The 24,974-nt window shown below is 37.0% G+C and overlaps 2 protein-coding genes across 3 annotated transcripts in view; both read right to left on the bottom strand.

Annotated features, from left to right (window-relative positions):
* atp6v1ba (ATPase, H+ transporting, lysosomal, V1 subunit B, member a) overlaps nucleotides 1–3,801 on the bottom strand; it is a 30,002-nt gene extending 26,201 nt beyond the window's left edge. The window contains exon 1 of the mRNA XM_082144134.1: nucleotides 3,583–3,801. Within this exon, the coding sequence (XP_082000260.1) occupies nucleotides 3,583–3,691 (109 nt within the window). The 5' untranslated portion in view covers nucleotides 3,692–3,801. The remainder of the gene's footprint in view (nucleotides 1–3,582) is intronic.
* Nucleotides 3,802–11,009: 7,208 nt separating this feature from the next.
* On the bottom strand, nucleotides 11,010–23,209 carry vax1 (ventral anterior homeobox 1). 2 transcript variants are annotated; one of them, XM_082144167.1, is made up of 6 exons: nucleotides 23,150–23,209; nucleotides 20,361–23,056; nucleotides 19,803–19,940; nucleotides 18,001–19,651; nucleotides 15,699–15,886; nucleotides 11,010–13,420 (listed from the first exon to the last, which is right to left on the bottom strand). In XM_082144167.1, exons 4-6 carry the CDS (start codon nucleotides 18,215–18,217, stop codon nucleotides 12,872–12,874), a joined length of 954 nt encoding a protein of 317 aa, XP_082000293.1. In that variant the 5' UTR covers nucleotides 18,218–19,651; nucleotides 19,803–19,940; nucleotides 20,361–23,056; nucleotides 23,150–23,209; the 3' UTR covers nucleotides 11,010–12,871. The 2 variants fall into 2 exon arrangements, with proteins under 2 accessions (XP_082000293.1, XP_082000292.1); XM_082144166.1 differs by having other exon boundaries at nucleotides 19,803–23,056.
* Between the last annotated feature and the right edge of the window lie 1,765 nt (nucleotides 23,210–24,974).

The following is a 24,974-nucleotide window of genomic DNA, read 5'->3' as shown; positions in this document are numbered from 1 at the left end:
GGGTCTTTACACATGCAGCTTCTTTGGCTTTCAGAAGGGAAGGCTTCAATTCTTCCATTAAGTCATTTATTTTCTTCCTGGTTTGCTAAGAGGCTTTCAGCCTGAGCTTTCCTTTGACACTCTTAGAAAAAAATAAAACGCGCTACCTGTGCTCCTCTGTGAGACAGTGTGTTTTTCGAGGTCTAAATTAATGAGATTTACACTGAATAACATCAATAATCCACATTGAAGGGGGAAAAAAATGAGAGAAAGATGTCAGACGAGCTGTAATTTTTGCAAGGTTCTCCATTAAAGGGGTAAACAAAATTAACCACTCAACTGCTGAAACATCACACACAAGAGTCAAATTATGTTATCGAAGAGATGCCGGTAACACATTATGACTGTGCGGAGTCATCTGATGTTTCAGCAGGTTGAATGCAGGATATTTTGAGGTTTCGAGAAAAATTGAGAGAACAAAATGTAGGCTATTATTTATAAGAAGAAAAAAAACAAAAACAACGACAAATCTACACTTACATATAAGAGATAGAATAGGAAAACCTTCAGAGTTCAGATCTGAATGTTTGGCTCATATGATGCCTACTTCCCCATAAGAGAAATATACACTTCCTCTGCTATTTTAAGCAGGACTAAATCACGAGAACACAAAAAAATCTCAATGGCAGTTTGAGGCCATTTTTTTTTTTTAAGCAATTCATGAAAAAAAATAATTATTGATATAAATTAAAAAGTATCACAGTCTCTACTAAGATATCAAGCAAGACAACTGTTTTCAACATTAACAATATTAAGGAATGTTTCTTGAGCACCAAATAAGAATATTAGAATGATTTCTGAAGGATCATGTGACACTGAAGACTGGAGTAATGATGCTGAAAATTCAGAGCTGTGCCACCACAGGAATACATTACATTTTAACATAATCAAATAGAAAACCGTTATTTTATTATTCAGTATTCTATTTATTACTTGCTGTAGTTTTTATCAAATAAATGCAGCCTTGGTGACCATGAGAGACTACTTTCAAAAACATTGTAAAAAAAAAAATCATAGCAAGACAAAATTTTGTGAACGCTAGTGTAAGTGAACGACAAAAAAAAAAAAAAAGGGGGGGGGGGGGGGGGGGGGGTGAGGAAAATATACAATTTTGCAACAGGAATAAAAAAATATGTTCATCAAGTATACCTAAGCACTACTTCCTCTATTTGACCAACTATTGCTTCTCACTGGGTTTTCCATATCACTGCAAATGCCAGATTCAAAACTGACCAAACAAATATACATGTTGCACTGCACTACATAAAATTAGATTTCAGATCAGCCATATGCATCCAGTGAACTTCTAAACATTGACAAAATAAACTTTTAGCATATTATATTAACACTTAAAATGTACAGTCTGAGAGGTCACACTAAAAATGTTGATGACTCATCCTGCACTACAGCACTTTGTCCAATCAAACACTCAAGAATGAGAATGCCCCCTCCCCCTAATACCACCTACCACCAAATAGGAAAACAGGTGAACCCTTTAATATGTCACATTCAAACTTAATAGGAAATATGTCAACACAGGAAAGAAACTGCGCTTTTCATAGGGTTTTTAAACGATTTCCGATGTGCTATTAGGTGGCGAATGACAAGGCGAACAACTTGACAACAAAACCCTTGACAAGTAATGGAAATTACAAGAGTCAGACTGAGAGAGGCATGTTAAAAATTCAATTTAAATAGACATGATGGAAAGGAATGAAAAGCACTCCTTAAAGGGATGGAAATAAAATTTAATCAACCTAGGGTCCTTTGCACCATGACCTCGAGCCAAACCCCCCCCCCCCCCCCCCCCCCCCCCCCATAAGCCTTTTTCCCCTTGGTTGAACATTATTAAAGTTAGAGCTTATTTTGAAATATCAGCCGGATGGCTTAGTGCAGGCGCTAATGGATCCTAGGCTGTATCTCGTAAATTACCCCGCTAATAATGCCCGGAATGGTACCAAACTTCTACAGTAGTACAAATAGGTTCTGTACTCATAAAACGAGGCATTGGAAAGTTTGTAAGTACATCAGGAGTTTATTTAAATAACACTTGCCTGACGGCTCATGCTACTGCTAACCCGGACGTCGACGTCACTTCAGTGGTTTGGGAAAAGCACGTAAAAGTCCTAGCAGAAAGCGATGCATAAGGATGTAGTGTAACGACGCCCAGTTCCAGGAATGCACTAATATTTTGTTGGTAGTACCAGTTTGCAACAATTATTAGTTAACACTAAGTTGTTAACACTTCGGAAAAAATAATTTGGCGTTACACTACATCCTTATGCATTGTTCTGTCAGGACTTTTACGTGCTTTTCCCAAACTAGTGAAGTGACGTCGATGGTGTTTGGCTCGAGGTCATGTTGCAAAGGACCCTAGGTTGATTTTACTCCAAACCATCCCTTTAATTGAATAAAACAGCATCAGCAGATTCAAAGATGGATCAGAACCAGTATCACATACCACTGTAAAATTAAGAGCCCGGCAAACAAACACTTTCTGATGTAGGCTATAACTGTTAATTAACTTCCAAACAGAATCATTATGAAAAACACTATTCTGCGACCTGGCAGATGGAATATACTGACCAGATGAACAGATATTCCAGATGACCACAATACAGAGAAGAAAACTCTCACTGCAGCATTTGAATTCAAAGATTATAAACAATTATTTAAAATATAACAATATGATACTATCCACTTCAGTAACAAAATTTTAAATAAAAAACATGTGCAACTTTTTCTGTTACAAAACAAGTCACATGATTTGTGTGGAGCTGAAGGTTCCTCATTGCACATTATTCACCAGCTCAGCTGGGTGTCACGTGATCATGTCACATGAGAGGGATCATCATCACTCCATCTGTCTCTCTCATTGCATTACCTACTGCGTATAAATTCATAAAAAATGTCCGTTCCGATTACTAAATACATACCTAAACTGCATATTTATATTAATTCAGTTATAATATCAGTATGAACCTAATGAAGCTTATTTAGTCACTCATAGTGGAGCCTTAAAACACTTACATCTAGCACATTTAAATACCACCCCTAAGCAATCTATGACATAAAAGTAGCCTACGGTTTATTGTAGTTTTCGGATGAAGATTCCAGATCAGATTAACCGTTCTGCCAATAAATAACAAGCTTTAGCCCTGCTTGGCTAGCTAGCTTGCATGTTTACGCTTAGACCTTCAAAGACACCAAAGGTTATCCACTTTCTTATTAAAATGAGCTTAAATAACACATTTAATTTGTTTATTTACACAATGGCCGTTCAAATTAGTAAAAAAAAAAGCAAAAGTGATGAGCGATGTCCTATGAACAGCTCGAGCTAGTTTTAGCACGACAGATGTGCTCTATTGACTCAAATCTGACATTTGACAACACTAGCGGTAGATCAGCTCCGTCCTGGTGTTGTTTAACCTCTGTTTAAACCCAACTCAGATTAAAGAGCAGTGCAGAGAACTAGACGAGAGAGAGAAACGCCAGATGTGTTGTTGCTGTTAGCTGTATGAATGAAATATAAATGTCACTCACTCAGTCTGGGCTGGGAGATGTAGTTTCTGACTACGGCTTGCGCGTGCTGCCGTGCCGCTGCTTCAGGGCCGTTCAGATCCACGGGTCGATTAGCTAGTAATGTAGACATTGTTGTTATTTTTCTTAATTAAATTACACTGTCTATGTGTAAACAGATCTACGCGGATAGAGGATGAACAGACGGAGTCATATGACAGCGTAATCAGGAAGTAGCACTCGTGCACGCTCACGTAAAAGACGTGAGTTTTACGAGCGCGTGCATGAGTCAGCAAGAGTCAGGGTACAGTCAGTGCCGATGAACGGACAATTTCTACAAATTACACTTGGTGTCCCATGATTTCTTTCTTCTTTTTTTTTTTTTTTTACACAGCCTTTTGACACAAATCCCCCGTTGTTATTTGTTTATGTTGTTGTTAGAACAATAATGATAGACTAGACAATTATCTAACATAAAAATAACCTCACATGAAAAGTATAGCTTAACATTTTAAGAGATGAAAGAGTTTTAGATTTTAAGGTAAAAATATAAAACATTAAAAACAATTATTTGATAAAAGATTCACCTCCTTGGCCCTTTTCCTATTGCTGTTTCACAGCATTGAATCACATAGTGGACTTAATTTGACTTCCTGCATGGCACTGATGGAAAAAAAGACTTTAATGCCAAAGTGAAAAGAAAAATTTATATCTATGTAATTATCTAAAATAATTACAAATAATTTATTTTATAGGTATTCACGTCCTCAGTCATCGCTTGTGTAGTTATTTGGTTTAAGAAATCACATAAATATCAAAACCACACAGATTCAAGGCTGTAATCGCTGACAAAAGTGCATTTAAATACTAAATTAAAAGGGAATGAACATGTAGGACAATGAATCTGTAATCAATTTTGACCAATGTGTAAAAGAAAAAAATCACTTTGTCATTAATGAAAATTGTTCTGTTGATCAGTGTCAGAAAAGTCTAATTAAATCCTGAGGTTCAATGTTGTAAAACAGTCAAACTTATAGGGGGTAAATACTTTTTATAGCCACTAAGTGAATTGAGAATGAATGAATCACGAAGCACCTTATTTTACTGAGGTGAAGGCCTTTCGTATGAAATTGCTGCGCATTGTTAATTAAGGCTTGAACATTGAAAAGTAGACGAGCAAAGGTTCTTAGTTTTTTTTATATTAAATTGATTTGAAATGTGCTTACAGTATTCTGAACTTCATTGACATTACCATCCATTTACATATGTTGTGTTTTTATAAGTGAAACTCTTATAATTGTATAATCTTTGCACAAACATCTCTTTTGATTTATTATGCATGCGTTAATGAAAAATACATCTATACATTTTATAAGGAACACACACACACACACACACACACACACACACACACACACACACACACACACACACACACACACACACACACACACACACACACACACACACACACACACACACACACACACACACACACACACACACACACACACACACACACACACACACACACACATATATATAAAAGGATATCTTGTTGTTGAGAAAACACAACTGGCAACTTCTTCACTGCCATAGTGAGCTAGGTTTCTTATTTACTCCAATAAATCTGACACAATAAATTGCAACAGCATTCCAGAAGTACAAAGTGCCATTATATCATTTCATGGAGATAATCAAAACAAACCTATGATGAGATTTTTAAGCGACATGTGAATAATAAATTGTACATTTTTTGTTGTGATGAATTACATTACCCATAATCCTAAAAAAAAGCTCCACCAATAGAACACTGTTACCATGGAAATGCAAATGGCAGCAAAAGAGCTCAGCTAGAACCGCCCACTCCTAAGAAGCACTGTGAATGACATAAGCAACTTTAAATCTATTGTTTTTTATACTAATCAGTGACTGCAAATCATTATTTTTATATTTGACATATTTTAGCATTTTGATGCGATTACATCATAATTTGCAGTGCTCCATGAAGCAAATAGTTCTTCCCTAAATTCTATAATTATTATTTCGCTTTGAATCAAAATGTGTAATTTGATTAATCTCAGAGCTGGTTGATTAGGTTTATGGAGAAAACAAATGAAAAAGTGGACGGTCACTATTATTTTGTGGAGAATGCACTAATACAGAATTACACTGATTATTCATAAAATATCTGCCTGTCATAGTGTGACTCACAGGTGCACGGCCTTGGTGGAAAAAGAGGGACACGTGTGCCATTATGAGGCTTTTGTCATACTTGTTCATCGAAAGCTGTATCAGTTTTTTAGAAGCACTTAAAACAATTTCTGGCTAGTAAAACCAATGGTCATATAGTCATGATAATATGAAATCCAATTAGACTAAAAACAGGTAACCATAACAACATAACTTTGTTTTAAAGACTATTTTATCATGCTCACGGAACATCACTTTAAAACTATTCTATTTGGACTGATGTACAAAAATACAAAGCCTTATGAATCAAGTATTTTGAGACGTCCTTAAAGCTTTATCCTTTTTAATCCAACTGTTTTATTCTGAGCACATTGGATCATCATCTAATTATATAAAAGCATACCTGGAGCAGTTTATCAAGGTTACAAGTTTCTTTTCTGCATTTTCTTTTAAGAATCTTACATGTATGTCTTTAAAAGGATAAGTCACAAAGAATGGGCTTTAGTGTCACTTTCAGGGACATAGAGAGATCCAGCTGCCAATGCTTTCTATCACTCTATCACTCTATCAGTGTCTTTCCATTAAGGCTTCACAGTTTTAAACTACTTGAAAGTGCTTCAGACAGAATAACACCTAAAAGCAACTAAAGACCTCAACTTTTATATGGCAGGAAAATAAAAAAAACTGTCCAGCTCTATACAGGCTTTAAGAGCTTTGCTCAGTGTTTTTGCAGCTTTGCCGGTGCATATTATGAGAGAGTTATGGTCTATACTTTTGTATTCCAGAAATCTGCTCTCAAACTTTGAATAAAAAAATAAAATAACTAAGTAATTGGTTTATAGGGTAAATTTAATTCATTAATTCAACTTAAATTAAACAAACTAGTTTATTATCTTTAATAAATAAAATGATATTTTATGAGTATATAAAATTTTCTTTTGAGTTCACAAAAATGACACATTTTTGTGTCACAAGTAATCTGAATTGTTTCAATGTTTTGAGTTTTATGAACTTTTTTCTTTTAATTTAGAAAATTTTAATTAAAAGAAGAATGTTTCCCAGCATTATTTGCCATGACACTCAAATGGGAGAGTAAATGCTAAAATGAAGTGTTATATATAATGTTTTTTGTGTGTGTGTGTGCAAGAATGTCAAGTGGGAGATTTAGTAATGTTTAATGTTTTGCTATGCTAATTAAGAAGAGTTTCTGTTATGTTTGGGGGGGGGGGGGTGTTACCATCATGGTGACGAGTGGAGCGCATGAGCTTAGTTTGAGAACAGTTATGGTAAATTAATTATATTGCCTTACTCATTCAGCAATTGTTTCTCAAAGCATAGTGTTATCAATTGACAAATTAGCATTTACTTAATTAGTAAGTTAAAACTTAAATAAATTTAGGTTGACATTACATGATAATTTTGAGTTAAAGATATGAAGCTTACTCAAATATTTTAAGTTAAGAGCAATTTAAATGTATGAGTACAAAATAAAAATCTGCCAGTTCTGCTTTCTTAAACTGTGAATTTCTTAACTTAAAATGTTTGATGTAACTGATTACCTTACATTTTTTGAGTTTTGAAAACTTATTCGGGTTTGCCGAATGCATGTTGTTCCAAATCTGTTTGACTTTCATTCATGCAATGAACTAATTTAATAATTGATGATCTTTACAAAGGAACTGAATCAACACTCAACTGACTTCAGCTGAATAATAGCAGAAATGCATAATTTGCTGCTTTGAAACAATCTGTATTGTATAACACGCTATATAAATAAAGGTGACTTGGCTTGACTTTCTTCTGTGGGACATAAAAGAAGATATTTAGAAGAATTTTAAAACATTTGATGAGTAAATGATTTTAATGGGTGTATTAATGATCAGATTGTTTATAATCAACACGAAACAAATTTTTTACTTATAAAATGTGATGTATTTCTGAGCAAAAATGTATTGTATTTGTGATGTATTTATTTGTGTGTATGTGTGTGTGTTCCAGGTAAACCCTACGTTATGAGGACAAAATGCCCCCACAAAGATGGCAATATCCGAATTTTTTTTTTTTTTGTCCCCATGAGGAAAACAGCTTATAAATCAGACTAAATTATGTTTTTTGAAAATGTAAAAATGCAAAAAAATAATTCTGTAATGGGCAGGTTTAGGGTTAGGGGATCGAATATACAGTTTGTACAGTATAAAAATCATTATGTCTACGGAAAGTCCCCATAAAAAATGAAACACAGTGTGTGTGTGTATTGATGAAACGTTTTTCTGTCATTCAAAATAAGACCGACAATTTGCATTAAAAACTAAAAATGGGGTCCATTTTCATTTATTTTCCTTTTTTTTTTCATGAGGGTCAATTCAAGGAAAGTTTTACTTTTGTGGAATCCATTTGGATCTTCATCTGCATGTGTACCTTTCCACTCAACTATTATTACCGTATCACTCCTCCTTACTGACAGCTACACTAGATGTTTGAACACACTCTTCAGACACTTATCTGATTTTCATTCTCCCACTGAATTCGTCTCTCTCTACATGCAGCAAGTACAATAGGTCCAAAACTCAAATCTAATGTTTGAGATTTGAAGATTTGAACCTCTGCCCTAACACACACACACACACACACAAACAAACAAACAAACACAAACAAACACACACACACACACACGCAAATACACACGCAAACACACCCATACTGTATATGAGAATACACACACACACACTCTCCAGTGTGAAACATGTTGGCAGGGAAAAGCACTAGAGTTTGGAGTGGGTGGGTGTTGCGGTGGTGATGCTGCCGTTTGTGAAGTCTCTTGAGAGTCAATCCAAATGTTTCAGACAGAATGCAAAAAATAGCAAATTAATGCCCCTGAAGTGTACCCACCCACTGGAGTCGTGCCCTCGCTTAAAATACATAATCTGTTTCACAATCCGTCCACACACAAAAAAACCCATCAAGGCTTTGTGGTGCGGTTTGGTCCAGGTGGAGGGAGGTTGGACTGTTGATGTATTTATTATTGTTCGTTTGAAGCGACCTTGCTCTATGCAAACGCAAATTGAATCAAAACGCTGTGGGAAACAAATCCTCTGCTAGTATACAATTGTGCTATTGTTAAAAAAAACAAGTGATTTTTAATTGCATTAAATATTACACAACAATGCGAAAACATTATGAAATGGGCTATTTTGGTGTAGTGCCACTCACACGGGCCAACCAAAGCGATTTGGCTCTCCAACGCCTCAATGAGATGCTTGTTGCTTCTAATGTGGCGATTAATGGTGTTTATACTGTGAGATTTGATGACAACATCTGTATTTAATCTACCGCAGCAGGGGCCATCACTGGCATTGCTGATTATTATCGTTTCGAGACATCTGCTGTCAGATATGTACTAATAGGCTTAGTGACATGCCACCTAGTCAGCAGGTTTCTGTCATAAACCGCCATATGCATCTCTATAGGCAGTTAATCAGTAAATGAACTACATTCACAACCCATTTTATTTATAAAATGTGAAGCATTTCTGAGTGAGAAGGATGCTTAGAGGATGGAATTTGATTTTATTGTTTTAGTTACATTTTTATATTTTGTGTTTACTATATTTGATTGAATCGTGACAAGTGGTGGGTTGAAAAATAAAGGACTCGATGTCAGCATAATGGAAATTTGTTTCAGAGGCGGAGTGTGTTGATGAAGTATTTTTTTCTTTCATTTCAAAACAAGACCAGACATTTGCATTAAAAACTATAGGGTCAATTTGAATTTTTCATGAAATCCAATTCAAGGAAAGTTTTACTTTTGTAAAACCAGTTTCAAAGCTCAAAACCCTTTATTATTATTTGCCTCCGATTATGCTTCAGAATGTGAATTATTCATCATCAGAAGATAGATATCTGAAAGTGCTTTCTTTTGCATTTTCTAAACTAATTCTCAGTCAGCATAAGGTATATTGAACTTTAAAGGTCCAGCTACTGTATGTGCCAAAGGTACCAGAGTGTTGCTGCTAAGCTTTTCAAAATCCCCTGATTGGTTTATTGGATCATTTAGTTGGAAAAGCCTGTCAGCATGTATGACGCTTCAGGGAAAGGCCGGGAAAGCCATAACAGGATTTAACGCTCTCCAGGACCATCGGGGTCACGAGTCCACTCTACTCTTGTACAAGGTTCTTTCACAGCGTGCGTTTACGCTCTGATCACCATATGTAAGCACAAATAAAAGAGGAAGTGAGGGACGCACAAAGAGCACAAAACACCCACAGGATGCTGCCTTTCCTCCCACCGTAGGCCGGTGTTTAAGGGCTAGTCATGTGACGCGGGGAACGTGTTGGTGGTCTCACACAATCCCCCCTTCCCTCTTTCACACTCTCCCCCATCGTCTCCACCCGTTCCCTCACCCCCAACCACAATGCAGCTCGACCTTCAGCCTAATTGGGATGTGAGGGAGGAGAAATAGAGCGAGGGGGGGGGGGGCAAGACCGTTGTGTTTTTTTTTTTAGGAAGATTCCCAAGACTAAGAAGAGCAAAGACTGCAAAACACTCCGAGTAGCAAAGTGACAAAGGCCTTTAGTTAGAAGCCTCCAATCAGTGCACACATATAAACACGCACACAAACATGTGATAGCTCAAACTGGCATGTAATCAAAGAAATATCAAACTTATTTATATATCTTTTCAAATTGTATTACCAGCCAAAACAAAGTAATAATAAAAATAAAAAAAGTTATTTTGAATAAATATAAACCAAATTTGTATTTATTTTTTAAATTAAAGATTTTTTACGGCTTACTGTTGAACCCCATTATATCTGCCAGAAATCATCATTGAAAAAAATGTGTTGTGACACTTAAAATAATAAATCAAATGTTATAATTAACAAACCCTTTTTTAAAACTAATATCCTGGTTTTCAAATTCAGATTTACTGTGTTTTTTTTTTTGCCCTTGAGGAACTCAGTGTTGCAAAACAACTTCTGCACTGAGAAGTTCTGCTTTCATTTGGCTAGTCATTGCTATTATACAACCTTCAGACTTTGCTCAAGCGTACATTTATAAAAACATTTTACAAATAAAATATTCACTCTCCCAACATCTTTTCAATAGTCTCGGTCTCTTTTATAAAATGCAACTACGCAACATCATAATGTTCATCCAATTACAAGGACATATAATTTTTTACCTTCTACCTTCCATCCCACACCTCAATAAATTATTAATCATCTCACTTTTCTCATTTAAAATCAGTCTCACTCATCATTCATATTTAAAAGTCTTAATTGTGTTGTAAAGAAGCAACTAGATATTTCAGATTAATAGTTCAAACCAATCTTTGAAATTGAACACTTTGATTGTTTCCTTCCTGTAATATCACAGTTGGACCAGTAGATTTCCCATAAACGTCCTCCTATTGTGTTTGCTACGATTGTTTCTATGTCCAAAACCATGTCAAGGAGGAAGTCTGGGAGATATTTCTATCCAAATTAAATCAGGTAGAATATTTTAAGAGTAATTACAGGATGTTCAGACACATTCATTCAAGGCTGAACTCCTGTATGTCTTTCAAACATCACCACAGCACACAGTGTCAGCCAGCGCTGTGACAGAACTGGCAGTGTTAAGTGACCTTGGACGATTTGCACTGATGCTGAGAACGCCACATGAAGAAACCGTCACATCATTTAGAATTTACACAGCTCAAAATGATGGAATGAAAGACTGAAGAGATTTGTTTTGTTTTGACTTTTTAGTTATATATAATATATATCCACACTCATACCACGGTTCACAAACTTCAAGATATTTAACAACAACACCACCCGAGCTTTGATTGGCTGTTCAGTCAGAAACCCCGCCCCCCCCATACATTCATTCTTTCATTATTTACAGATATACTAATGATCTATTTATTACAGACGTGAATAATTTACAATAAAATAACAATTTTAGTTATTCAATCTTCTTGCTTTTATACTACAGTAATCGTACCCTGTTCGTCCATCAGAGATCTGCCTCGTTTCAGGTCTGATAATAGAAAGGTCGTCGAATTCTTCTGGAAAACTTTGCCACATTGGTACAGGGGTTGCTGCTCACGGCAAATCGTCTAGTCCGATAATGCGAGGGTCTTGTCGATACTCAGGAGCTTAATCCCAGGCGATGACATTTCAAATTTTCTCGTAAGGTTTTCAATTAAACAAGCACCTACACATGGAAACCAGGACTACAACTTTAGTACCAGCACACACACACACACAGAGGAGAAAAACTGCATATTTAAGACATACAAACTCACAAACTGGGACTGCCTTCAAAACTCGTTTTGGGGAGCACCCTCACAGAAACCATTTAGAGAACAACACAGGACTATTGGACTATTTAACGGTCTGACAGCGTTTTCCTTCGATTTAGTCAGAACATCTTTAACCAAACGAATACAAAATGGTATAGACATCCGATCTTATAGCTTGGTACAGTAAATTCATGACCTCTGTAAGCGAACTGTGTATATAAAGCCACAGTATGACTGTATTGTATGCTAACCTTTCGAAATGAATTCCGATATAATATATATATTTCATTATTTGAGACTTGGCAAACGCAACTATGTAAAAATCACATTTAGATCGCTCTTCAAACTGAAAACATGAGCAATGTTGCCATGAGTTCAGTTTTTATCAGGGGGTCTATGTTCTGTACTGCTGATTTAATACCCAGCAGTTTTCAGATTAGTTTTTAATCTGAATACAACTGTCCAGCTCCAAAAAAAAGGTGTACCCGAAAATATTGCCTCAGAAAGCATTTTTATCTCTCTTCCCCTCCATAATCTCTTGCTACATTCCTTCCTCAAGCTCTCGTTTGTGTCAAATTTGGAGAAACTCTGATTTAGTGCAAAAAGCTCTGAAAATCCTCGTTTTTGAAAAGTATGAGTCCACCTTTTTACAGTTCTGAGAGGAATCAAGTGTGCAGGTTGATGACATGTGGAAAAAAACCCCGCAAGATTGAAAATACAACAGCACTGATGGGACAAAAGGGGCGAAAGTTAATAAAAAAAGAGAGATAATCAGAGCTCAAACTAATTTCAAAACAACAACAACAACAACGACAAAAAGACACCCCTAGTGATCATTCCAAAGCTTTCTTGTCTAGCGCTTCTTTGCCATTGGTCCGCGAGTAGGGCTCAAAGGCGGAGGAGCTCAGGTAGCGGGCAGAAAGTTCCTGCAAGTTCCCTGCGAGGGATCCGGCCATGCCGAGCGGGGTGGAGGAGATGCGTGAGGCGACCGACCCAAGTAGAGAGGGCATAGGAAAGCTAAACAGCCCGTGGGCAGGCGGAGATCCCTGCAGCCCCGTGACTGTCCCCGAACTGGTCACCGCTGGCAGCGGCGGGCTCCCCCCGGCTGTGCCTGAGCTGGCCGCGCTGCTGCTGCTGCTGCTGGAGGAGCCTCCATTAGCGGTGATGCCCAGAGACGGCCCACGCAGGGCTGAGCTTAGTGACGAGCTCCCGCAGTGGGGCAGCAACCCTGGCAGGCCAGGGGGAGTGAGGAGCCGGCCCTGCTCCAGGAGACGGAGGACGCTGCATGTGGCGGCTGTCTCGGAGACCACGGAACGCAGCTCTGAATCCTTTCCCTGATCCTTCTTCTGCTTAGTGCGGCGATTCTGGAACCAAACCTTCACCTGCCGAAGGACGGAAAGAGAGAAAACAGCTTAAAATAGAACACAACAAACAAAATAATAAGGGGAATTGTGTGATCTTGCATAATACCACTGTAATGCGATAAAAAAGTAAAACAATTCTTTGATTTTTTTACATACCATGATTTATAGAAGTCTATTTGTAGAAACTAAATAAGGTAAAATGTGATTAGATTATATATGTCTAAGGTAAATCTGATTCAATTTTGGATCAGTAAAAAAGTAAAAACTCTGTAAAAAGGGCAAACATGTCATGTGCATGTAAAGCTAAAGGTTAACTGAATAGTGTAAGTGAAACTTATTTTGAAATAAAAAAAGATAAATGTAAGTGTTGATATCAACTTATTTAATGAACAAAAATGTGTGCTTTTCTTTTGAAAAATAGCACAACACAAGCTCCTTCTGCAAGGACGGATGGATCAATACTGTTTTGAACCACATAATTGTACTGTATCCATTTCATTTAGGTTTACAAAGAAAGAGGAATGGCAATTTCCAGATAATACATGTTTAGCTCAAGCTCCAATAGCAAAACAAAGTCATAATATATATTTATTTTCTATAGAGAAAAGGAGGTCCGCTTCATATTCACTGTACTTCAAGTGATCGATAGATTCAGAGAAATAAGAACAATGAAGAATGACTAACATCTCAGAATTGTGTCACGCAGTTTAACTGTCACATTAAAGGCATCGCAATGGCGGTCATACTATTTAAATCTTTCGTCCAAAATTATTAAAGAACAAATATGCAGCTCAGTTTAACAAAGCTGTTAGTTACATAAGTATACCTTAACAGTTAAACAGTGTTGTAATGACAGATTAAAGATTAAACCCATTGTCTATAAATTTCTAACATGTAGATTTGTCATTTGTATTTGTTTAATCTCACGATGTTTTGTTGATAACATGAACCGGAAGGTCAAGGAAAACATTGAATTACCAGCAATTCTAATTCGTGACGCATTCTTGTTTTTGTCTTTGAGAAATAAAAAATACATTGCTGGAACACTTTGACAAATGGATGACTTTCCTTGTTTGATCTTTCCACAGAACATTTTGCGTCTCTGAACACAATGTTAATTTCATGATGCCGTCATTAAGGAGCACTTCACCGTCCTCATCAGGCGGCCAAGAAGAGACACGGGAAGCTTTAATGTAATCAAGGCATGGATTTGAACTGCACTGCAGCACGGGGCATTAGAGAGGGCATTAGTGAAGCTAACTCTATTGTGCTCCCTGTGTTAGCAGCACCGATCTGCCTCGGGCTTCAAATGTCGTAATTTTGCCCCACAGGAGAGCAGAAGAATTTTAAAGTCGTTAGTGGGGTGATGATGTGATAGAATGTGACACAGTTCAAATGGCCAACAGAATAAGGAACACTGAGACAGCTTTGTCGGTTTGCAGGTGTTCAGGGAGTTTAATTAGGGGAGGTCCGATCAATAGTAACGACATATGATTGAATAATTGAGAAAAATTATTTGAATTTGCTAAAATAGAAAAAAGCAGCTACATGATTTTTTAATTTTTTTAGCTATTCTGATATTTTTCCTTAATAAATGCAGTACTTGGTCATGCAAGCATGTGGTATAATGAACATGTTCACTGATGAATAAACAAATAAAAAACGTGGGCTCCAAAATTAGCCTTACTACTGAAGTCAGAGTTTCCCCGCACTGCAGATTATCCAGGGAGACAAGCAGAGAGAGAGAGAGAGAGAGAGAGAGAGGGATAAAAAAGGCCAGGGAAGCAGGGAGAGAGAGAGAGTGCATGTACAGTTCAGTCATGTAATCTCAAGCTTGTGACCTCTTGCTGACCCCTGCGCAAAGCATGTGCTGCAAATGCATCGCTGGGCTTATTTTTGTAAAGCGGCCCTGTATGCCACTAACAAACCATCAAACTATTGCAAAAGGGAATTATCCAGGAAAATGCGATCGGACCATTGATGTTTTAGGTGCCCTGAAGGGATGCCACAGGATGATCAAAATAAAATAAAGATCAAAATCATATAGTGAGAACAAATTGTTACCAGGCAGCTGTGTGTCTTTTAAGATGGTACAGGGAATCAAAAATGCATTTTTACAAATCAAATGCATCAGACGTGTTACAAGGATAAATATTTTTGGGAGAGCCGAATGTGTGTGATACATGTTTGTGATTATTTTTGAGTTTGTCTTGTTTTTCAGTGGTCTTTATAATTGATTGTTTTGTGTATTTGTAATTGTATTTGTGTGAATCGATATGTGTATTTGAGTGTGTACCTGAGTTTCAGACAGGTTAAGTTGTCGGGCAAGTTCGGTTCGTTCTCGTCCCACAACATACTGGCACCGCTGAAACTCCATCTCCAGTCTGTACAGCTGTTCTGCTGTGAACGAGGTCCTAGTACGCTTTGGTCGGTCTAGATCCAAACCCTTGGGGAGAATAATCTCTCGAATCGAACCTTTGGCATCTAAATGTCAAAGGGAAAATGTTTTCAGTAAATTACAATATACCTGCTATAAGATAACACTTTACAGTAAGGTCTCATTTGTTAACATAAGTTAATGTATTAACTAACATGAACTAACAGTGAGCAATATATTTCTTATAACATTTATTAATCTTTGTTAGTGTTAGTTAATAAAAATAGAGTTGTTCATTGTTTGTTCATGTTAGTTCACAGTGCATTAAATAAGGTTAAAAAATTTATTAAATGTTGAAATAAATATCTACGATCAATAAATGCTGTAGAGGTATTGTTCATTGTTAGTTCATGTTACCTAATGTAGTTAAGTAATGTTAACAAATGAAACCTTATTGTAAAATGTTACTAAATTATCAATGAAATATTTGTACATACAATTAGCAGAAATCATTATATAATAAAAACATGCTAAAAGTGTAACTTTTTTGAGAAATTAATATAGATAGTGATGCAAAACAGATTAAACTGTACAAAACTTGGCGTTTTAATCCCCAAAGACCGTCATGTTTTTGTAGGTATGTCGTGGCACATAAATGCCAAACAAATGCCGACTAGTACTTATTATTTTATTAATATAAAAATGGTCTGTGCTTTTAAATACTAACAACTTATCATGTATGAAAATAGTGTTGTGTAAAATAAAAAGCTAGTAAGTTGCATAAATCACAAATACACGAAAATCTATCAAATCAAACAGCATAACAATTTTCGATTTTTCTGTCTTTCACATTTTAGTTATAAATATTTCAAATTTTTCTACAATCTCAGGACAGATTAAATGATTACTAATACCTTTTTGTAATACAATTTATAAAGTAAATGAAAAGAGGAAGAGAAATGTGTGATTTAAAAAAATTAATAAAATTATATTTAAAAACATACACCAAACACGTTAGCTTTTTTTATATTTAAATTCATGTCTTTTTTGTTATTAATGTTGGAGAACCGTGCACCATCATGCTTATCACATTTTTTTTTAATCTTAATATTCTTTTTCAAATAAGTTCAACTTTGTGACAACTTCAAAATCATTAAAAACACACACACACACACACACACTGGTCAACAAAATTATTAATATCCAGATACTGAATTATTGTATTGGCTGCTGAATTGTGACTGAAGAAGTGACAATAATTTCATAAGGTTAATTTCCTCATATTTCAACAGGCCTCTGAGACTGACCTAAATTTAGCCTCACAACCTTAATAAATTAATGGAGCTGATTGCTCTCCAGAATTTTACAATCAGCTGACAGTAGCAGGAGGGGCTTCACAACTATGTTAGTAATTTGACACAAATTGACAAACAGTTTTTAGCCAACTGATCGCAAAAACATTATAATAGCTTTTCTGAAAACTCAATGTGAAACATTTTCAATTTACAAATAAATTGTTGTGCATGCTCCACAATCTCAATTACATTGTTTTTGAAAGAAGAAAAAAAAAGAAAAAAATTCAGATCTCCATTCCGATACCTTAGTAATTTTTCCAATGAAGGACAAAAAGGATTGAAGCTCATAAATCTAAAAAGCAGAGATCATAAGACCATCTAAAAATGATAATCAATAATCAGTTGTGTAAATAAAAAGTTAAATTATCCCTTATGTACAAAAATAACTAAATTTATCCTTAAACCTCACAATCACAGAAAATGTACTTTAAACAAATAAAGCTTTGTCAATCATATAATACCAGTGCTTAAGTATTTTCCAGCTTTGATAATTATTCTATTAATTTTATAATGGTAATATACATTTGAAATGACTCTAAATAGCATTTGCAAATATTTGCAACTAAAAGGCAGCGGAAAAATGGGATCATTGAGCTATGAGACACACTATAACAGCTGATAAAATAACAATCATAATTCTTTTTCTATAATACAGAACACATTTTTCCCTGTTCTCAATTCAGCGTACATCAATTTACACTTGTGAACGCTCAAATCTATACACACTCACTCATGAAAGAAAACAAAACCAGCAACACAGAAGAACTAGCACTAAAAGCTAAATTAAAAGTTAAGTCAATTTCTTGTTTTTTTTTTCTGGAGTGCAGACTGTACTGAAAGCTCCAAAGGAGTGTTTTTAAACTTACCTCGAACTAGAATCCTTCGGCAATAGTCAGGATCTCCTGAGCTCGTCCGGCTCTTTTCGCAGTTTTCCACTGGTCCGGATGGAGAGAAGGACTCCTGCTGGTCCTTCAGGAATGTTTTTGAAATGTTCCCCTGAGAATCCTTTCCCTCTTTCCCCTCTTTTAGTCCATTCTTCAGCAGCATTCCGGACTCCGAGTCTTGGCTGTAGCGGACTTCCATAGTCGCTTATCCTCTGGCAAAGATTTCTCCTTTTTCTCCTTGTTGGGAAGAAATAACTGCTCGGGTTTGGACACACACTGCTTATTCTGGGTAATATAGGTTTGGTCTTTCTGTAAAACAGCAGCTTGGAGTTGGAGTCAGATAGCTAATGTGCCACCAGCACTTGCCCAGTCCACTGATCTGCCCTATTATCTCTGTGCAGACTCACTTGCCCAATGATCATAGACTTCTCACCCAAATTCAACAGCAATTTAACAGCTCCTCTCCTTGTAACATTCACATCAGGCTGATCTCCGGGTAATCAGAGCTGTGGACGGACGCATGCTCGCCGCTTCAATTGATTACGGTAATTTTGCTGCCTCCACATTTGCGTAACCTCATGAATACTCTAAACTGTTTGGGAAATACACATCGTCCTGATAGAGGGGTCCACTCACTCCGACCCCCCTCTCCGCCCTTGTTCACACAGGATCAAGGGAGATGATTTGCCTCGAATCGCCACCGCGCACAATTACGGAGCCAAAGGACCACCAGAAAAGTTCCACTTCATTCCTCGATGCCCCGGCACTGGCCGTTCCTCTGTTCGGTCGGGCTAACTTTACACGCAGGCTGTGAATCTCCCCCGGATAACGGCCCGATACCACACACTGCACCCTCGGAGCTAACACAAGCAAAGAGCGAAAAGAGAGAGAGGGAAAGATCGGTAGAGAGCAAAGAGAGCGAGAGAAAAAGAATGAGGGAGGCGGAGAGACCTGAAATACGAAAAAAATGGAATCCACTTCGCTCGGAATCTGTAGTGGTAATGAACACGGATTCACAAAAGAAAGGAGATGAACACAAGGGAACTCTGTCAAGCCGAGGACAGTGTGCAACAACCACCCAGAGTTATCCAGCACCTCAAATACAAACCCCAACCGAATGCTATGATCACTCAGCCCCCTTACCCTAAAAGAAACCTGCTGAAGCACCGTTAAAAAACTCAACCTGTCCGAGATACCAACGCTAAAATCCAAAGCGGCCCCCTCCTCCTCCTCCCCTCTCCCACTCCTTCCACACCACTACACACCCACCCACTCAGTCTCGCCTATTTTCATTGTCAAAGCAACAATATCTGGGGGAACAGCAGTGGTCTGTAATCCAATAAGACCATTGATTAGGCTACAATGATTCAATTCAAGCCAATGGTTGTGAGCATGGAACAGGCTCGGACCCTTCTTGTCACCTTGCAGGGCCAGAGGCCCTCTTCATGCTGAACTCCCCCCCTCCCGAAGCCATTCAGTCCTTTATGGGAAACGGAGAGCAAAAGGAGTGAAAGATGGCAATTATCTAATTGGACTATTAACAAACAATTCTGTGAGTGTGTCTGGTAGGGAGCAGAAGAGGATGGGGAGGGGGGTGCTGGACTAACTTCATTTAGCGAGTGTGTGGGGCAGCCTGTTGGAGAGAGGGAAAGGTTGTTTAAAGAAAAGATGAGAGGGAGGGATTGTTTAAAGAAAAGGTAAGAGGAGGCTACGAAAAGGGGCCGCAGGGGCAGAGGGGCAATTCTACGCCGAGCTTGGGAAAAAGAGTTTGGTGGGACGCGTACCAGCTGTGGTCCGAGACGTTCCAGGTCAACAAAAGATGAAGATGTCCTGCACGGAGACTGTAGGACACGAAACTGTCTTGGTACAGAGGCATCTTCAAATATCTGTTGCTTTTTAAAACTGTCAGTACTGTGTAATACCTGTTGAAAAGAACAACAAATTTTAAGTTTGGGATGCAGAATTAATAAAATTACCTCTTAAAGTACTAATATGTTATTTAAAGTACGAATATCAACCCGTAAGATACCAATATAAAGCCTTAAGTTACTAATATCCTCCCTTAAGATACTAATATGTATCCTTAAGTTACAAAAGTCAAGCCTTAAGGAACAAATATGTTCCCTTAAGTTAAGAATACCAACCCTTAAAATATTATGATTTTCTTCTGGTTCAAAATTAACAAAATTTAAATAATGAAATAATAGATCATGCATTCTTCTTACAAAATGTGTTTTTGTCTTACCATGATTCACTTTGGCAAGCCTATTATAAGTGTTTATATTTTAGACCGGGCAGGATGGTTTTCACAGGAAATTGCATACAAACTGTACATCACTCACCCGTGCGTGTCTCGTCATATCCGTAAATAGAGAAAAGTTGCTCCAGCTACTTTGACACATGTATGATGTGGTAGAGGCATAGGTTAGTTGTCACAACAAGTGAGAAAAGTTGACATGGAGCAGGCTAAATCTCAAACCTCCGGAGAATCGCCCGTTTTAAAAAGACACCGAACAGAGGAGAGTCTGCTTGCAAACAGGGACAGAACGTGACAGAGCTCGTAATAAAACAAGAATCAACACTGGCTTGGCGTTTTAAAGATGGCGAGTACTGAGGGATTTGAATTGTAAAAGTGTTGTGGAGATAGCGTATTTATACTCAACAGATAAATTGTAACTCTATATGTATATAATTATGTAGCTCTCTAATGGAGTTCATTCTAAAGCATTAGGGTCATTTCATTTGGATTTTTGTAGCGCTGTGCTGAAATTTATTTTCAAGGAAGTACTGTCTATTAATCGGTGTAGCTACTGTAACGTCTTCAGCTAGTCAGCTTGAGATCCTTTCCATCTAAACTGGGTGGGTATACAGTATCTCCGTTAAGCCTAGAATGTTTTATGAATAGAAGGATAATCTCTCTTGCTCTCTTCTTAGTCATGAGAAAGAACCATATTAATTTTATTTTATTAAAGCAACACTATGTAACATTTTTTACGTTAAAATAATGTTTCCAAAATAGTTTCAGTGGTTCATCAAGTCGTAACAGAGTGAAAGCCACTTATGCCTCAGCTTTGCGGTCCTTTACCTGCTATAACCACAGATTAAGCAAGTAAGTAACCACAGTAAGATTGCCAGATCTGGTCACGTTTCTGTAGTTCTAATGAGACATAAGAAAACTACGAATTTGACTTGCTTTACGTCAAGCGTTACAATAGTCATTATTTAGTTTTTCTTCGTTTCTGATGTCGCAATACATCATACTTTCATGAAATCATGCAACATACTCTACCTTGTCTGTGGACATCGTTCATTCCAAAGCCGGTGCTAGATAAACAGCGAGCGTGCGTGCGACAGTAGGCTGCGGGCAGCGAAATTAATTACGACAGCGGTAATGGACAATTCCGCTTCCAACCTGTAGGGCTACCGCAGAGGAAAAGTTCCATAGTGTTGCTTTAAAACTAAACCATATGAATTGAGCGGTTTATTCCAAATTTTCAGAAGAGACATGATCGCTTTATAATATATGAACAACATATTTAGTTTTAGGCTTTTATTCACATAAACATTGATCAGCAAACATAAACAGAAGCTCAAACGAGCTGCGTAACACGAGAATGAACCTCATTGGTTCTCGCATGTCAAGCGAACAGGTTTGAGTTTCGGCTTACCACAACTGTGTGTTGATGAACGTTTATATGTGAATAAAAGCCTGAATTCAATCTGTTCATCATATAACGCGATCGTGTCTCTTCAGAAAATTTGGACTTAACCGCTCAATTCACCTGAATTAGTTTTACGATCTCTTTATGAACTTTTTGAATCGTCAAAGTGGTAGTTGCGTAGACTGTCAATGGAGAGACAGAAATCTCTCAGATTTCCTTAAAAAGATCTTCATTTGTGTTCTGAAGATGAACGACACAAGGGTGAGTAATTAATGACAGAATTTTTGGGTGAACTAACCCTTTAAAGTACTAGTATGTATACGTTAGGGGTAGATAATGCACAAAGGTGTAGCTTTTTGAGGGCACTGCCCCATTGACAAGCTAAAGGTATCTAACACATTTTTTGACAGTGCAGGCTTTTCAACTTGCTTAACCAAGAATCCCTTATATACAAGTTTCCAACATGGCTGAACAACATAACTTCTATACTGGTCCAATAGCTAGAAGCTGGGCAGACAATATATGACAAAGGCTTATAGCAAAGTAGAGTGTACTGCTGAGAAGGAGAATGGGATCGGACTCAAACCTAGTAGAGAGCCATCAGTTCTTACATGTCCTGAGCATGTGCACAGTCCACTGCACCTAGCAACATGTCAGAAAATGTTTGACCCTGTAGTCATGCAAATTACTAAACATCCTTTTGATAGTTATAAATTATAAGTATTTAAAGTATGTTGTATAAGGGAAGCATTATCTGAAGTCAAACTACATTGACTATTGCACTGTCTAAAGCCTCACTAGAAGCAACAATTCAATGATTTGTGTTGGAAATTAAAGTCCTGACCTTCAGTTTAGACATTTCTTTCATTAACAAAAGCAGTCATAACATTGTGAAATGCTAATATTTTCGATATGACATTTTTGGGCTTTCATCATGTTTTTTTTTATTTTACATTTCTGTGTGAAGGTTATTCAGATATTTCCTTAATGAAGTAGCTGTGAGGATCCTACAATACGAGTGCCTTTTCCTCTTCCTCTGTTTGTCTCTATTGTGTCACTGCTGGTAAAGCCTCCCATCAGATGGTAAGTAAAGCCCACAGTGTCAGAATGGCAAAACTCACCCACCTCATTTATTTAGAGACAACAAAACACTTCAGCGTCGAAAGAGAAGAGGGACAAAGGGGAGATGGGCGGAAAAACACATAGATAGAGACAAAAAGACAGATGGTGAGACATATCAATAGACAAATAAGAAACAAGGCATGACATGACAATACCTGAAGATGGGAAAACACATTTTGAGCAGGTCCTTTGAGTCTAGGCAATGCAGCATTTGGGTTACACAGCAATCAGAACTCCAAGATTTTACAAACCTCCTGTGGATTATGGAGAAACAAAACAGGCATGCATAAGAAGGATGGCAAAAAGCCAGAACTATGATCACTACTTTCATTTTAAATATAGAATACCTGTTTCATAAAATGTCTCTGTGGGTGACGTTATGAATATCTGGAACTATTCAGACTCCTATAATTCAACATTCATAAAATTTCTGAATTATTTTAAAAAAACATAATTTTTTTTAAAAACTCATTTTAAATGCTGCAAGTGAATTTAGGCATCATAATTTAATATATACAGTATAAAAAGTTTTAAAATGAAAAAAACTCTAATATTGGCCGTTAAACTGATATGGTAGTGATATGCTTCTCTAATTACTAATTAGTTTGTAAAACTACACAACAAATCTGTGGCTGGTCATGTACTTGCTCCTGTTAAATACATATGCCAATATAAAAATAAAGGCACAAAAGTCTAGGTACTATTCATAATAAACTAAATGTATTCCCTTGTTTCAGCAATGAATAAACCTTAAAATATATTACTGCAATAGGGTAAAACATACATCAATAACAGATTCCACCTGCTACTTCCAACTAACGCCAGTGTGTTCTTACTCTGCTGATACACCCATTACTAGACAAAGTGTGTTTTGGCTGTAAAAGAGGCTGAGGGGGAAGAGACTTGAGCCCTATCTTGCTCTTAATAGCTAATTAGTAGAGCTAAGCAGGCTCTCTTCTGTATCGCTAGCACCTTTATTCTGCTAATGTTCCCCGTACCTCTTTCTGCCATCTACAACATGTCAAATGTGCATGGAGGCAAGTAGAGCCAAAACCTGGGAACGGTTTCAAAACATACCACGCTATCAGAGAGGGGATCTGAAATGATATTTTGAAAAGCTCATCCTCTTGCACAAAGGTGGATTGTTGTTTGTGTTGGGGGGGATGAAATGGGCAGCAGCTTCTGTCTAGTCTAAGTAAGAAAGTTCAGGAGTTTCAACCCTCACATGACATGCAAACACGGCCTGCTCTTAAACTCAACACCAAGAGGCATAATGCAAAGTCTAATAAATCCACGCGGTCATAATACGGCATTGCTGCTTGATTTATGAGCACATAAAAAAGGAAATTTTATTTTCCGCAAAAAGACAGAATGCATTGAAAGCGAATTAGAATAAATGAAATGAATAGAGGTGTTTGTTTGTATCTAGTGCATGCAGCATAATCAGAAGAGCAGGGGTAATACTTATTCAAATTAACATTCACTCACATTTAATTCACAAGTATTAATTGATTGATTATATAAAATTGTCTAGCTCACCTCAACAGAATAGTATATGCTACAAAACTAACATATTTAATAAAATATGCTATAGTGCCTGACAATCAACTAAATAATTATTTGAAGTCTGGTATTCCGGCAGGTCACATATTCTTACAAGTTTTTTTTATATTCGCAAGGAATAAAAAAAACGACCTGACTGTTTTTAAACTAGTGATTTTCAGATAATTGTTCTGGAGAGCATGTGGTCAATGTTTTCTTCTCTTTCTCTTCCAACATGTTACCTAGAGTAAAGCCTCTCTTTCAGATTTAACAAATCAATACCATCTCTCAGACTCTGTTCTCCTGTTCAAAACAGTGCTAGGACCATCTTCAAATCATAATAAACCACATAATACCAGCAGAAACCTGTCTGACCTGGAGTCTGTGTGTGTTTAAGTAGGAGTGTTTACGTGTGTGTGTGTGTGTAAGTAGGCTAAACAGGCATGTTTACGTGTGTGTGTGTGTGTGTGTGTAAGTACACAGGCTAAGGTTTCTCATCAGAGCACATTTTGTTAAAGTCTGATGTGGGGTTTCAGAGCCATTACAGGTGGGAAAGGAGGGGTGTTTACAGCCATCACTCTCATCTTTAAGACATAATCTCAGACAATCACTCCAATTTCAATTAAGTGA

This window comes from Leuciscus leuciscus, assembly GCF_965113295.1.
Source record: "Leuciscus leuciscus genome assembly, chromosome: 17".
Lineage (NCBI taxonomy): Eukaryota > Metazoa > Chordata > Actinopteri > Cypriniformes > Leuciscidae > Leuciscus > Leuciscus leuciscus.
This window is presented reverse-complemented; position numbering and strand designations above follow the sequence as displayed.

Coding starts and splice junctions, on each gene's coding strand:
- vax1 (XM_082144166.1), bottom strand. CDS start 18,217: ATGGAAGTCCGCTACAGCCAAGACTCGGAGTCCGGAATGCTGCTGAAG. Junction 15,887..18,000: donor CCGAAGGATTCTAGTTCGAG/GTAAGTTTAAAA, acceptor TTTGACATTTAG/ATGCCAAAGGTTCGATTCGA. Junction 13,421..15,698: donor TTAACCTGTCTGAAACTCAG/GTACACACTCAA, acceptor GTCCTTCGGCAG/GTGAAGGTTTGGTTCCAGAA.